At 29.9% G+C, this 16,360-nt stretch overlaps 1 protein-coding gene across 3 annotated transcripts in view; it reads right to left on the reverse strand.

Annotated features, from left to right (window-relative positions):
• The window catches only part of LOC143224981 (glycine dehydrogenase (decarboxylating), mitochondrial), a 156,872-nt gene that overhangs the window by 26,710 nt on the left and 113,802 nt on the right, over positions 1-16,360 (reverse strand). For all 3 annotated transcript variants that reach the window (XR_013013559.1, XM_076453566.1, XM_076453579.1), the window contains 5 exons: positions 15,100-15,242; positions 13,189-13,264; positions 12,142-12,267; positions 5,324-5,403; positions 1,702-1,884 (listed from right to left, as the gene is read on the reverse strand). Coding sequence is in view for 2 of the 3 variants with exons in the window: in XM_076453566.1 (XP_076309681.1) it covers positions 1,702-1,884; positions 5,324-5,403; positions 12,142-12,267; positions 13,189-13,264; positions 15,100-15,242 (608 nt within the window). In the remaining variant the exon portion in view is untranslated. The remainder of the gene's footprint in view (positions 1-1,701; positions 1,885-5,323; positions 5,404-12,141; positions 12,268-13,188; positions 13,265-15,099; positions 15,243-16,360) is intronic.

A 16,360-nucleotide genomic window follows, 5' to 3' on the forward strand; every position in this document is an offset into this window, starting at 1 on the left:
TAAACTTGTTTGTTAAAAGTAATATAACTCTTATAAACACTAAAATGAGGTTATTTTTACATTGAATTTCAGTAAATTTATATTTTTTGAAGATTTATAATGGTATTGAAGGAAATGGTAGTGAATCTGAACTTTTTGAGGATTCTTCTGCAATTTCAGAATTACATATCAAAATGGTATGATGGAGTAACCTGTACATATATTCCATTTTTTTAATGGCTTTATTTAAATTAGTAATATTTTTCTTCAAAGTACTTCATGTAAATGTACTTTTGATATTAAGTTCATTAACTGAAATTTCTGAGTATAATTTTTCTTTTTATATACAAAGTTAAAATTACAAGCAGCTTTATCAAATGAATTGTAATAAATTGTTCTTGAAATTCATGATAACGAGAAAACCCACTTGTATAGAAACTTGTATATTTAAAAACGGCTGGTATGGGTAGAGAAAGCACTAATAGAGGAGTAAACAATGTTTTGGCCTTCTTAAGCCATTGTCAGGTTCACAAACCTAACGTCAAATTAATAAACAAGACTGACAATGTCAATTCTACCAATGCTTATTTTATATTAAGTTCATTATTATTTTACAGAGTTGATTTAAGTTACCTATTACCAGTTAATGCAACTGATCATATAAGACTCATTTAATTATTTATTTATATTAATAAAAATATATAAAAAACAAAAAATCTAGTTAAATAAATTTCACATTAAAAGGAAGTATTAAAAACAGTCTCAACCATATTTTGATGATAAGCAAAAATAAATTACAGAATAAAGTCTTTTCCATACAAAAATAAAGAAATCCCAGCAACATAATAAAGTAACATCAGGATACCGGTAGTATGGTAAGAAAAATGTAAAATGTATGTTACTTGTGAAGTGGTCACATGACTATGGGAATATGTCATCTACCACACACAACCTTCTTTACCCTGTCTCTCACAAAATTAAAAAAAAAAGCCCATGACATTCCCACAATACACATCAGGGAACAGAAGTATCCCAAACAAGGCATCAGATTGTTCGTAAGTAAAATTCATTAACAAATACTGTATGAAAAGCCAGGATAATCTATCCTGTAATATCCTTCAAGGTGTACAATCTGGGTGCTAAACACAGTAACTGTTTTCAAATAAAAGTTAAATGACAGGCTAAATATTAACAATGAATGCATTAAGAGTACGAAATTTATGAAAACCAAGTAAAGTCTCATAAGAAGAACAAATTTTTGTGTGTAATTAAAACATGATTTCACAATTGTATAAAATACCAAAATAAAATGGAAGAAGAATTATTACCCAACCATCTTGCATATTTATGCATGATTAAAACAAAATTTCTACAAAATCTGAGTTTCTTTTCATGAGCAATAAGTTAAATTACAATGTAAGTGTTGAAATGGCTGTATTTATACTATCAAGAGCTGACAAAATGACATTGTACATACAATGTTCCTTAGTGGATTAATGACAAGTTTCTAACACACTTACATGTTAAAATCCATGGCTTATTTTCTTTGCACATGAAATCAACAACTACACATTAAGATTTGATAGAGTAACATAAATCATAAAACAAAGTGTTACTACAGGAACTCTTAAACAGAAAAATATAATTAGGTTAAGAAACAATGAATTAAACAGAAAGTATCTAGGCAAGTTAAAATTGTTAAAAACTGTTCTTGAAACTTACACTCCAATAGGACCAACCCCTGGTCCACCTCCACCATGTGGAATACAGAATGTCTTGTGCAAATTTAAGTGAGACACATCTGCTCCATAGTCTCCAGGCCTACATAGTCCAACCTGGGCATTCATGTTAGCTCCATCCAAGTACACTTGTCCACCAAACTCATGAACAAGATTGCACATCTCTCTAAGGATAGGAAAAAACACATATGCCATAATTCTTTAATTTCTAGCAAAACGTTCATGTTCTTTTCCACTTAACTTATTATATTCTGGTCTAGTGGTTAGTTTATTTGAATCTTTACCAACACAACTGCAGTTCTTAAGCTTATAGATAAAAGGCGTATAAGCAGTTTATGTCCAATAAATGGGTCTGATCAAAAGAATGGTGAAAATGTGAGGAGTTCATAAGTAATAAAATACCAGCAAAGTAAAATTTATATTTTTAACTATTTCACTTACAAAGGTTTACTAATTTTATCAGAAATTAAAACCAACACTGTTCACAAGTTTCTTTTAAAATAGTAATTTCATTAGAAATTACTTTCCTTCCTCTAGGAATTCTTATACATTTTAGGTTGTTCAGAAGTTTCTTTTAAAGGATCTTGTAGCTTTCAACATAATTTTCCTCACTTTCAAGGATGCCAAAGCACTACAATTATAAAATTCTAACACATAAAAATACTTTTATTGGTCTCATTTCTATAACTTCAAATTTACTGTTAATAATTTTTATAAATTCTTTGTAATAGGTAGTTGTCAGCTTTATTTCCAAAAAGTTCTTTTGGTACATGTATAAACTTCAACTTAACATGTAATTGTATGATTTAAAAGAATAAGTCTATAATGGTTTGCTTTAAAAACTTACACTGGGCTCTGATCATGTATGTATGCAAAACAAACAACTTAACTACTTCGCAATTTAGGATCAGTAATCTACTTCAGAGAGAGAAATCACAGAATATTTGAGTAGCTGATATTATATCCAAGTCAAAACTAATAATTTCATTTAACTTGTAAACTAACAATAGTTATTCTGAAATTGGCCCCAAGTCATCATCAAAGCATACATGAAACTGAGTACAGTATTGTTGGCTATTTGATCAAAAATAGCACTTATGGTTGTTTCTTACCTATATATATACACACCCTTGTGCAAATTAATTGAAACAAGATGGAAAATTACGATTTTTTTCAATTTTTTGATTTTATTTCTGAGAATCCAAAAATTACTCAGAAATTAATACATGATATGACCACCTTTATTTTTCAGAAGATCATTAATCTGCTTTGGCATTGAGTTCACAAGTTGACTGCAATCTTTACTAATTTTTGGATCACAGTACTGCCCCTCAATTATGGCCTCAATTAGCTTATCTTTCGTAGCACAGTCTTTTCCCCAAAGTCTTTCTTTACAAATTGCCCAAAGATTTTCAATAGGATTTAAGTCTGGAGAGTTTCCAGGCCAGTACAGCACTTTTATTCACGTTGTAGTCATAAAATTCTTTACAAGTTTCGACGTGTGGCACGGAGCCAGATCTTGCTAAAAAATGCCAGATCTATCTGGAAATCTCTTTTTCCATTCTGGAACAACTCTTCTCTGCAAAACTTCATTGTACTGTGGTCCTCGCATCATACCTTCTACAATATGTAAGCCTCTGATGCCACAGTAGCTGAAAAAGCCACAAAACATTTTCTTCAAGTGATGTTTTATGAACCGATTGATGAGATTCTTGAAGTTTCTCACCTGGAGATCTGTGAACATGCAGACTTCTTTGACCCTGTATGAAGAAATGAGTTTCGTCACTAAATAACACCTTCCTCCATTGTTCTTGCGACCAGTTTTTGTATTTCAGACCCCATTGATACTGTTTTTTCTTCATTGAGTTGGTAAGAAGTTGTTTTTTGACTGGTCTTCTTGCCCTTATAATGCAATTTCGAATGATGTTAATATTCCTCAAAATTTTGTCATATATCCAAAAAATAGATCGACCATACTGCAAAACAGAGCTAATGATGCCATCTATGTGAAAAAATGACTATTAAAGGAAATCAACAGGTTCAGCAAGCCTACACCGGCCACCATGCTGAAAATATTATTATATATTTTTGTTAGAGGTACAGTTTAAATTGTATTTAGATCTCTCTATTATATTCTAACCATGTTTTAAAATTCATAATTAAAATTTTTAAACATATTTTAAATATACATCATACTTCATTTCATTCTTAAGGCTTACAATATTATATGTTGAATGAACATTTTACCAAAATGTTGCACATGTCTCCCAAAGAAACTGTAATATATCTCAAGGACACTGTTGACCTGTGCCAAGATGAATAAATGGTAAAGGACAGTAAATGGGGAATAATATATTAAAAATTAACAGTAATGAAGAGGAAAAAAGTAGATGAAATTATGAATCTAACAAAAGAAACATCTTCATATATATTCTACAAAAAAAATAGTTTTACCATTTCATTGCACTGCACATTACTGATAATAGTTAGAGTTTATGATAGGGTAAAGAAAATGAAAAATAAAAATTTACTTTAAAAACTTCTGATATCTTTTCAGAAGGTTCTAGAGATTATGCAAGTGAAATATGAAACTAAGAATAAATAAATATTTTATACTTCAAATGAAAATCATTTTGCATTCAGTTTATAAATGGTTTTAAATGAGACTAAAAATTATGAAATTAAATAATTTTTGTATCAATACATAAAAATCCATCATTGCACTATTTGACAGTACACTGTTTGTATATACAATACCACTTGCAAGATCTACAGGATCATATCAATTACAACTTATTTAAATTTTTACAGAATGTACTTAATAATACACTTGTTTGTCTGTATGTTACATAAATGACATGTGCATACACACATATCTAGGTAGTTAAGTGCTGGTGCATTGTCATAACAGATAAAAACTGAGTATTATTACAACAGACTAGCAGAGATCCACTAGACATTTGCACACAGTTGAGTGTCTTTATTGCAATAGTACTTCTTTAAATACATAATAATTTTGTTTGCAGACAGCAAAATATTTTCATAATACAATTCCTTTTATACATTTTTAAGCATGTACAGCAAGAATTTTATCCATAATGAACAAGTCATTACAACTACTCTATGAATGAAGGAATAACAAAAGGTGAATGGTAAATAGTCTTTATTAAACATTTAGTATGATAACATTGAAAGTTTGAAGTTTTCAAAATGGTTTGATGTTAGATTCTTGAAAAATATTTAGTTTATTTACAAATGTTATTAAATTAAGTATAGTATAGTTTGGTCCTGACTAAACTAAAGTTAAAACAAAACAAAATGCAAGTGTTTATCTCTTTATCAAACAAAGGCATAACATTAGTTAAGGTTTTATAGGTTAAAACCTAAGTACAAGTGGACTTGCAAATTCATTTTACTATTTTACAAATCATGTAATTAAAGAAATATTGTTCAATAAAGATACTAGTTGAATAGTAAATATTTTGTGGGTCTCTGCTAGTATTATTATAATTTAGTGCTGATACATACTTATTTAACAAGTACATGAGTGAAATTCTAAAAGCAAAGAAATGAGTCAGACAGAGACATCAATAATATTTTCTCACCTGATGCCTTCCTCAAATATTCCATTTGTTGATGGATAAGTAATCATAAGACAAGCAACCTTATCTTTATTGGCAATCAACTGTTCAAGAAGAGAAAAAATAACCAGAATGAAAAGGAAGGAAAAAAAAGAAGACAATCTTATGTATACCAATTATACAGCATTTAAGCCTACCACAAAAACTAATAGATCTGTAATTGAAAGCAAGGCCACAAAACAGAGGAGTATGCTTGTTAGGAGATGAAAGTGTTCATATAACAAAAGCATACAAATGGCTATGAAACTTCAACTCTCTCACTAAGGCCTTGGTTCAAGTGGTTAACCATGTAACCATTTTGTGCTTGTTATAATAAAAAGCATTTATTAAGTGTTTCAGAATCCTCACAGTTACACCATCACTAACCTACGAGGTACAAAACACACAAGCTATATTTATAATCACAACAGAAATATACATCAAGAATAAACTATTTGAATACACAAATATAAGATGAGAAAATTATGTGAAACAAATGAATTAGTTAAATTAAAGTAAGTTTAAATCAAGTGAAGACTGTATTATTTGTAGACAAAAGAAGAATTTTTATGTACAAGGTTTCTTGTTGAGAGAAACCAGATGTCCTGTTTTTGTATTGTGCTGATAGGTAGCCTTCCTTCTAGTTTTTATAAATATGTTTATGTGCTATAACTATATTCCTTGTACCCTTCTTAAAACCTTGTACTAAGAATGCATTTATATATGAATCATTCCAATTTTCCAATCAGTCAGCTGATCCCCTTAAATATTAATGGCGAGATTATAAATTTATAATTACTTATAATTATAAATTACTCCACCAAAATCACAAAATTCCACTATAATTTGCCAGGCTGACTGACTAAACTGTGTTTCTGAGATTCAAGACAAAAGAAATTATTACTTTTTATTCTATCTTGTCAGTATCAACAATTTGAGATTCTAATTCTTAAAAAAACATAGAGAAGTGCAAATAGAAGATTAACTTCAGATACTTTCTTACCTACTCTCATACAAAGCCAGAATCCCAAGTTACAGAGGTGGAGGGGCCAGTGTAGATGCTCAACATTCAAACCAAGTGGAAAGCAATCACCAAGAATGAATGTGTGCTCCTAAATGAAAACAAATTATGCACATGGGGCACTGCACTATATCAAGAACAGATATAGCATTGTTACAAGCAGAACAAAAAGGTGCACAGAATAGTAATTTGAGTTGAGAGGTGCAGACCTTCAGATTTGAGGTGCATAAATACACTTGCAGGATATGCAGGTAAATTTTGCTTTAGGTGCTTTGTTAATTGTTCATGTGTATTTCCCATTATTACTTGCATCAAAACATTTTTAATATGTGTGCAACTTTATTTATTTAGCACATTTGATGAGTGGTATTTTCATCTCATGAATAATGTGGCTGTTTTGAACTGCAGCATTGTCAATCCACTTCATGGGTATAGTTATCAAGTATGCATTAACTCAAATAAAGGACTACTATCTACTTTTGTGAACTACTGTTCATATAAAACAATGACAGCTACTGGTATGAACATATTTGTCCATAATTTTAAAGTGGGAATTGCTGGGTACCATGTGAAACCAAGTTGATTATGGAGGCAAATACTTTTTTATAACACAATACCATATCTCTAATATATTGATACTATATTGGCAGATAAATTATTAAAAGTTATGCAAGTATGCAACTTTAATTTCCTAAATTTCATGAATATGCTGCCTTTGTGTAACACATCCTAAACATCTTCATCCAACATCATTGATTATCTATATGTTTATTCACTTAATAATAATAAAATAATTCAGTTAGGCTTATTTCTGTCAAATGTTGATAATTAAGGGTGCATTTTAAGGGTGTCTGAGAAATTACCAAATACTGCATAACATTTTTAAATGTAACACATGTACACACAGAATTTTGGAAAAATGTTAAATAAATGATTTTTTTCAAGTTCAATTTTTTGTTTTATTCACTACATTATGATGCATGGAACAGAAAAAATAATTTTTATTGACTGATTAAAATCACTCACCATATTTTTTTTCAGGCAAGAAAAAATGACTCACTTGCTCTTTCAAAAACAAAGGGCTGAGGTGCAATCCATATTAAAATATAATTGTAATAAGCAATGTAGATACCCAACCTCAAAGGGTCAGATGAAGTTCAGTGATTTATTCAGCATTAGAAGGTTAAAGACCGAAAAAACTATAATGAATATGCATGCAGACCATCTTACACATATTCAACCTAACCAAACTGTCAGTAAACTGAGTATCTGCATGGAACAACCATAGTTATGAAGAGGAAGTAACTGTAAGTCTGAAACTGGACAAACTACCAAAAACACCATAGGACCAAGAAGTACAACAAACCAAATACATCATTATAGATTTATGGCATTGTCTCAGTTCAGCTGTAAGAACAGGGCAAAATCTGTAACCATTATTAAGAGCAGAAATCATATCTCACCTAGCTGTACTTGCAGGGAAGAGACATCCTGAAACTGGAATTAATGAAAGGTGGGGCCTGTACTGCATATAACTATGGGAATAGGCCATTAATCATCCTGAACCCACTATTACAAGGAAATTTCTATGTAGGCTGGTCCAACTACAGACAACAGCTGTCTACCTGGAAAGAAGCATCCAGGAGAAAATGGAAGGTGGGAAACTAGTTTTGCCCTTTTCTCATAGAATGTATAATCAAAAGTATGTATGTATAGTAATGCAAAATGTAATGTGAAAGGGAAGAGTGCAAAGACTGAGTGAAGATTTCAGGTAAGAGCTTATAGCACCTGACAAAACACTTAAAAAAGCAGATGTCTGTCCAAATAATAGGATCCTGAACTAAAGCACTCAACTACAAGCAATAAATAACTATTAATGATGAGGTTACTGTGTGGATGAACCTCAAATTGTAGAGTATGAGGAAAAAAAATTGATTTCTGGTATTAAGAATGTAGGAAAAGAAGCCAAAGCAAATATCAACCCTGTAATTAGAAAAGAAACTAGCATGTTAATGATATAGCAAGGCAAAAACAAAGATTTAAGTTCTACATTAATGAAAATTTGGATTATAATGCACATATTTAAAAATACCAAAAAATTATTCAAAGGGTACAATGAATTGGTTTGTACATTACATATCCTTATTTCTAGAAACATCTAAGTTTACCTATTCCACAAAGTACAGAATAATAACAAACATGCATACTGACTAAACCAACTAAAAAATTATATAATCAATATATAACTTAAAATTTGTTTAAATTAACTCAGATGCTATTTAGAATTTTAAGGTGCATATTTAACAATGATGAGAAAAAATGTTGAGAAAAAGCAATGAATCAGATGCAACCAGTTGTAATGATATATAACAAAAACTATTTAAAAATACCTAGTTAAAATACTTGTTAATATCAAACTGAAAAAAACCTGCAAACTTAACTGAGTCTACAAAGTATGTACGATTGACAAATGTGCTACATGACTAAAATTTCCTAGAAAAACAAAGAAATAATCAATATTTAACTCACAATTCATCTACATTAACTCAGACAACAAAGAACACATAAATATCTAATGTGCCAAAGTCTGAGCACTGTTGGTTTGAAGTCCTTAATTCTCTCATGTGTAAAGAAAGACAAAGCTACACCTATCAAGGGTATATTCACTAGATATGAAGTACACAAGTCAAACCATTTACTATGAATATGGTGGGAGAACTGGAATGAGTGCAAAGAAAAGGGGAAAAGAACAAACTTCCACCAAAGTGAATGATGTGACACCACAACAATTGGAGCAGGAAAAAGAAAACTAGCAAAATCACCCATGCCTTAAATATTCAGAAAAACCAGAATATGTGTCACCCGATGACTTGATTAACAAGTTGTGAAAAAGAGGAAGGGGAAAACTCCTGAAGAGATGTAGTGTTACAGACCAAAAATAAGAAGGTACTGGAAAAAGAGCCTCCAAATAGTCTTCTCTTTGATTGTATTCTTCCCAAAAAACATTGCCCTGTAGAAAACAAGAAGAAATTGCCAGCTGAACATATGAATCTATTTCCTTGCAAATTAAGGCCTTATGTCCTCTGCAGATAAAGTCAAACCCAATTCCTTGGAAGTTATAATAATAGTTTTCAGGCTGTAACAGGAATTTCTGTAGTGAATATATTAAACCATGAATTTATCCTAGGATTGCTTTTTGTTATGTAAGAAGAAACAAATACTAAAAAAATCTTCAAACAATTGCATGCAAATACAGTAAAATAAAACTGTGGAAAAAAAATTAAAATGGCAAAAAAGCACAATCATAAATTGTAGTCACATTTAAAAAGACACACACATCTAAATAATACTGTGTCAATTAAAAAAGTGAGGATTTAGTGAGAATAGCAGATGGTGCTAGATTTACTAATATAGGTGGTGCAAAACTATTGGTACAGAGTAATCACATTATATGCAAGTGTTCAAGAATGGCATGAAAGTAATGGGGTATACAGACTAATGCAGTGCACAGCAAACTTTTTTCAACAATGCTTGAAAGGCAGAAGAACAAGAGAGACAGCTTGTGTGAAAGAAGGTAAGACTTTACCAGAAACATGCATTTACTGTCTCAAAGTATATAAGAATAGAGATTTTATAGTTCTCTTACGAAGGCTCAAAGATAATGACTCAAGTGAAAATAAAACAAATTTAATAATTTTAAACATAAAAGATCTTGTCAGTTAAAAGTTCTGTTTGTGTGTGTGTGTGTGTGTGCATGCTCGCATTCAAGCGAGTGTGCAGGGGGTGGACAAAAAGTGGTTCCTCTTGAAAATGTTATTTTGTTAAATGTTATATCAGACACTAGAAAAATACATAAAACTATGTAGCTTCAGAATGCACTTGATGAGACCTAATCAGATATGATCTCAAATTCTAATTTTAACACTAGCTTTCATAAATACCTAAACTTTACATGATTTTTAGTTACATTTTTTCATAAAAACTGTTGTGCACATGCTGTAGTTGCTGAGATCTTATTCCAATTAGCATACAAAATGATTAAAGAAGTTTCTCTGCAATAATCGTATGTTAGAATGAAACTCAAAACAAGCCAGTTTCACAAATTAATATTTACTCAGCATTTCCTTGGACATCAGTACTGCTTCACATTGATGTGTTATGCTTTCAATGAGTTTATGTAGATATTCCTGTGTGACTAACTGCCATACTTCTTGAAGTACTTCAAAAAAGTTCACCTTCCATGTTTGGTTTGTGATCTTTTGTTAATCAGTTTAAATCAACAGATACATTTTTAGTTGGATTGATATCAGGTGAATGAGCTGGCCATCCCATAACATCAGTTCTCTCATTTCTCAGATATCTTTTAATGACTCCACAACAGTAATTAAATATGTTTCAAAGGGAAACAAAACAATGAAAATTAAGTATAAGTAGATCTATACTGTTATGAGTTTAAAAGATATTTAAAATAAATAAATATAATTTCATATTACAATACGAAGTAATTCTAAAGAAAAAAAAAGGATAATTTAGATATAATTTGATTTTCTTTTTTTGGTAGTTATAAGGTCAGTCAAACTGACCAATCTTGTACAGAGTTATGGTAGAGAAATTAACATATAAAATAGTTTTACTCAAAACAAAATATTGATATGAATTTAGGAGGTTTCTTTTAAGATTAAGAAAATGAAATTTAAGATTAAAAAATAATTTTCTTCATCTCAAAAATCTGAACATGAAAATCACTTTTTTGCACACAGGCTAGTCTGAAAAAATACTCAATATATTTATAAATCTTTTTTTGTTTATTAATGACATTTCACTAAAAAATTGATTTTTAGTGTGTGAAAGACATAACATTTACTGACAGCCTGCTAAATTTTGTGAAAATATATATACTACACTAAAACCTAGTAGTATCAAACCTATAAAGACTTTAAAGAAGTATAAAGAGGTCACAGGTTGGTCAAATTGACCAAGCCCATGTTAAGAGAGTTGAATTATTTTTTTTATCTAATTAAATAATAAACCAAAGAAAACAAAATAATAACATGCAAAAAGAAAACAATGATGCACAACTGTCAAAATTTTTGAGGCTTTCTACTTCTATGACAAAAGCCATTAAAAATTAATCAAAGCTCATACCAAAAGAAAAATTAAACAAATGTTGTTTTTCTCATAAACAAATAAGATTGAAGACCATAAAATGTTCCACTGCCTGAGTAATAACAATATTATAATGAAAAATATATATGTAAAAACGGCTCATCTGGTTGACAGAAATTACCTCTTTCTTTCTTTATGAACCTGATGATGACTGAAGCAGGTCGAAACGTTGTTTGCTCCTCTACGTAAAATATATTCTCAACCCAAATGAGCCGTTTTTACACATATATTTTTCTCTACAAGTGGGTTTTCTCGACATCACTGAATATTATAATGAGTAATTTAAGCAAAATTCAATACTTCTGGAAGGGTTGGTAAATAAATTAATTAGAGAAAATGGGATACAGAGAACAAATGTCACAATTCTTGTACTAGGGTGAGACTGAAGATTATTTTAAATATTTCCTTATAAAACTTGGTTAAAACTAACGTAATAGTAAGTCTGGATTTTGTAATTATGCTTTGATGACAATTTTATTCATGTACACTGATAATAAAGTAGCTTAATCAAAAATATAGCTCTTTTAAACTGTCATGACATGCACATTTTGATGCACCCATAACAAGAGGATTAATGAATTGTTTGGTATGGTGATTTTGTGAATGAAACTCTTACCCGTGTCTTAAGATGATCAATATCAATACTACCATCCTTGCTTAACCGTACTGGTTCTACAATCATTCCAGCCATGTGTGCACTAGCAGGATTTGTCCCATGAGCTGACACTGGTATTAAACAGACCTGACAAAGAAATATTTTATATACATTAAATAACACAGTGATACTTACACCTAAGATAGTTTATATGAATGTGATGCCATATGATAGAAAGTACTTTACTAATACAATTAATAATGCTTGTACATACTTACCTAATCATATTTAAGGGAAAGGTACATCATAACAGAAAATATTACATAAATAATAAATACATACACACATCTAATTTAATTTACATATGATACCCCAATTTAGAACAAATATAACCTGAAAATAATAGTTTCAGAAATGTCTTGAATTTTGTATTTTTGTCCCACTTTCTTGGTAATACTGAAGATTTATTTTAATGAACGTAGTTATTCTAGAAGTTATACTTATATGATACAGAAACATGCCATGCATTTCTACTTTCTTATATTAATACAGTATCTCTTTAAATTTAAGAGTTATTCTAAGTAATAACAGGCAGTTTGCATCTAAACACATGGTCCAGAAAAGTTTAGTGATTTCCTCCTAGTTGTGTTTGTTCCTTCATTTTTCTTTCTTTTTCTGCACATGGATTATGCGAATATTGCACATTGTATAAGCATGTGAACAGCAGTGTTGTTCAAAGGCAAGTCAAAGTTATAGTCTCACCCATGTCTGAATGAAAAATAACTCGTCACACAGGTTGTCCTAAAATCGTGGAGCAAGTCAGTTTTGGAAAGAAAACAGTTCTGATCCAGCAGAAGCAAAATCTACCTTCTAAGCAAATAAGTATGATGTATTTGTGTCTACTGTTATAATAAAATTGTACTTTTTATATTTTACAATGGGCCCAGTCTCTATTTCATTATCAAAAACTCAGTATTACTCTGTAATAAATATCTTGTTGGATCTCTTGTTATTCAGTAGATCATTGCTAAAGGAATAACCAACTTTACCTAATAATACCACACTTACATCTCTTTGTTGCTGTCCAATAGCTTTCAAGTAAGATGTTATAGCTCTTAATCCTGCATATTCACCTTGGGCACCACTATAAAGAGAATTACCAAAATCAGCAATAAAATAATATAACCAATAATTATTCTACATGACAGCAAAATCTTCTGAAGAAACTAAAATATGTCTGCAGAAAATCTCAATAAAGGGGACAACACATAACATAATTCATCCATATATATTCACTGATTCTTCTTTTTATACAATACTCACTAAATGACAGATCTCAAGTCAGTTATTGAGAAACTAATTACAAATAAATCAACCTTATGACTACCAGGAGTTTACAGTAAGTATGTAATGTAGCTCTTTCATCATATTTCATTCCAAAAATAAAACTAGTATATGAAATTGTTCAAAATTTACCACAAACTTTTGTGAAGATATTTAGTTTCACAAAAATAAAAGTATCTTAGTTTTCATACATTACAGCTTCAAATTCTTGTGAAATTACATTAGGGAATGTTTTAAATATATACTGAAAGGTCCATCTCAAAATATTTGATTATTTGATGACTTAAACATCAAAAGGTGTTTGTTTTACTTCATTTATTTTTGGTACATTCAGATAAAGTTTGGAATAAGAATTCCGTTCCATAACCATAAATTGTAGCTTTACTACATAATATTTAATTTTATTGTGAGGTATATTTATTATAAAGAATAAAACAAATGAAAAAAATAAATTTGTAAAGCAATCCCAAACTGAATTTATACTTTAGATGAGAAAAATCTTATTGTTATGAAAACAGGAATAACAAATATTACTGAACAATTTTCTGGAAAGCACTAATAAATATGACACTTAGTAATCTATCTGTCTGTAATTTTTATTTGCAGCAATCCATTTTTACTTTTAGTAGTTTTATGTTTCTGGGGGTGCCATGAGTGTATGTATTCCTAAGTATTATTTTGATCAATTGTTTAAAAAAAAAGCATAACAACATAAGATATCTAATTGGAAGAATTAGTTACATATGTGTCACATAACAGCGTATCTATATAAAAGGGATAGTACTTTACATTGGCTCTGCCTTACACTGGAACAACTAATAGCAAGATAATATGTTAATATATTGATGCCATCTCTTGGTGCAAATCAGTAACAGTTCTAAAAGAAAACTTTAAGCCTATGTCCTTTATAATAATGGAATAATTAAAAGTGAATATCAGACACTACCCTTCAACTACCATAATATATTTGACTTTCTAATTATGTGATAAAAATCTTTAAAAGTTCAGCTAAGCTCACCAATGTGATTCCCATGAGAAAATTTCAAACCAAATGACAAAATAGATAAAACACTGAAAAGAAAATGATGTAATATATGTCACTTAATAAATTAAAATCTTAGCTTTCTATTGGTTATAAATAATGTTGTATAAAATATCAAAGAAAACTATTGGTAATTTGTGAAAGAGGGATGTGACAGGTGGGTATAGCAAATGAGTATAATTTTCTAGTTTATGGTTCCATAAATAAATACAATTGAAGGCTATTAGCAATAATGCTTTGTCTTAATAATACTGACATTATAATGAGTAATTTCCATCAAATTTCATACTTCTTGGGCAGGTAGTAAATAAGTTACTAATAAAAAATAAAGGAAGATCTAAAAAGCAAATGTCACAATTCTGATACTAGGAAAGACAGAATTTTTAAAAAAATATTTCTTGATAAAATTAAGAACTTTATATTATATAATATTAAACTCTGATTTATAAATTCATTGTTTATTATTTTTTACTATGTTTTTATGCTACATTTACTCGTATACATTGATAACAGAGTAATTTAATCAAGTTTTAAGTATAACTGTGTACACTTTGATCTACCTTATGTAAAAGTACTAAAACACGCAAACACACCTGTTAGGCTGAAAAGATATGTTATCAAACCCAGTTATTTCACATAGATCTTGCTCCAGCTCTTCAAACAATTGTTTGTATCCTTCTGCTTGCTCTTTGGGTACGAAAGGATGAATGTCTGTGAACTCTTGCCATGAACAGGGCTGTAACAGAATGACATAGAAAGTTGTAAAATACTGAAACTCAAACATTCTAGAAATATTAACAGCACACCAAACAAGCATTATAACAAAATAAACATACATATCCTTAAACAAATTTTGCAATATACACAATTATTTGAAAGGAACATGCACTAGTAAGTAGAAGCATAAGGTTATGAAGGTGCTGTGTTTTCTCACAATTTTATTGGAAGTTTTCTATGTTTGAAGTTATATTTATAAGGTATTTCTTTGTTCTTGTGAATTAACTCAACAGGAAACTGAAGAACTTAATAGCCACTTTTACAAAAATGCACATTCTTTATATATTGTTTATAAAACCAAAATTTTAAATTTATTATACATCATTATTTGAGTTTATAACATTTATACTAACTTGGGTCAGTATAAGACTTAAAAAATGCATTAAAAATTTTTGATATGCCTTGTGGTCATGGATATATTGCCCTTAAAATATGGAAGTTTACCAGTCATCTTAAATACATTAAAAAACAATGATGCATTCTAAGCAAACTCAATGGGTTATTTGGAATGGTTCAACGATATTAATGTGTACTTTCAACCATATGATTGACTCTGAAATGCCAAATTTTTCCTACAGCTATATGAAATGAAGAAGTACAGCCAAGTACATAAGGATGCCCTACAACATCTAACCATTGGTACTGATAAAGTGACTGGTTTATTACTAGAGCAGTCTTCATGTAGCACTATGGTGTCATCATTGTAAACATCCAGGTTTGTTGTCATATTACTGTTCATAGTTTCACTGACAATTATTCATCACTTGTAAAAACTTCTCCATCCTGACCTGCATTGTTCTTAATATTCCTGTTGACTCTTCTGCTTAAAAAGCAGTAAAGTGTCTTTATTTCAAAATACTGATGGAAGTTTGTTCTCATGTGGGTAACCTGTGATAAGTATCTGCTGTGAGACTTATAATGCAAATCACATCATGGTAAAGAAATGCTTTGAATTTCTCTTTATTAGGACTGATATTTTTTGCACCACACAGACCATCAAGTTTTAAAGGGTTAGCTCAAAGAAGTGCTTAACTTACCTATGCCTTCAAAATTTAAAATGTTAATTATGTTAAACAA

This window comes from Tachypleus tridentatus, chromosome 1, assembly GCF_004210375.1.
Source record: "Tachypleus tridentatus isolate NWPU-2018 chromosome 1, ASM421037v1, whole genome shotgun sequence".
NCBI lineage: Eukaryota > Metazoa > Arthropoda > Merostomata > Xiphosura > Limulidae > Tachypleus > Tachypleus tridentatus.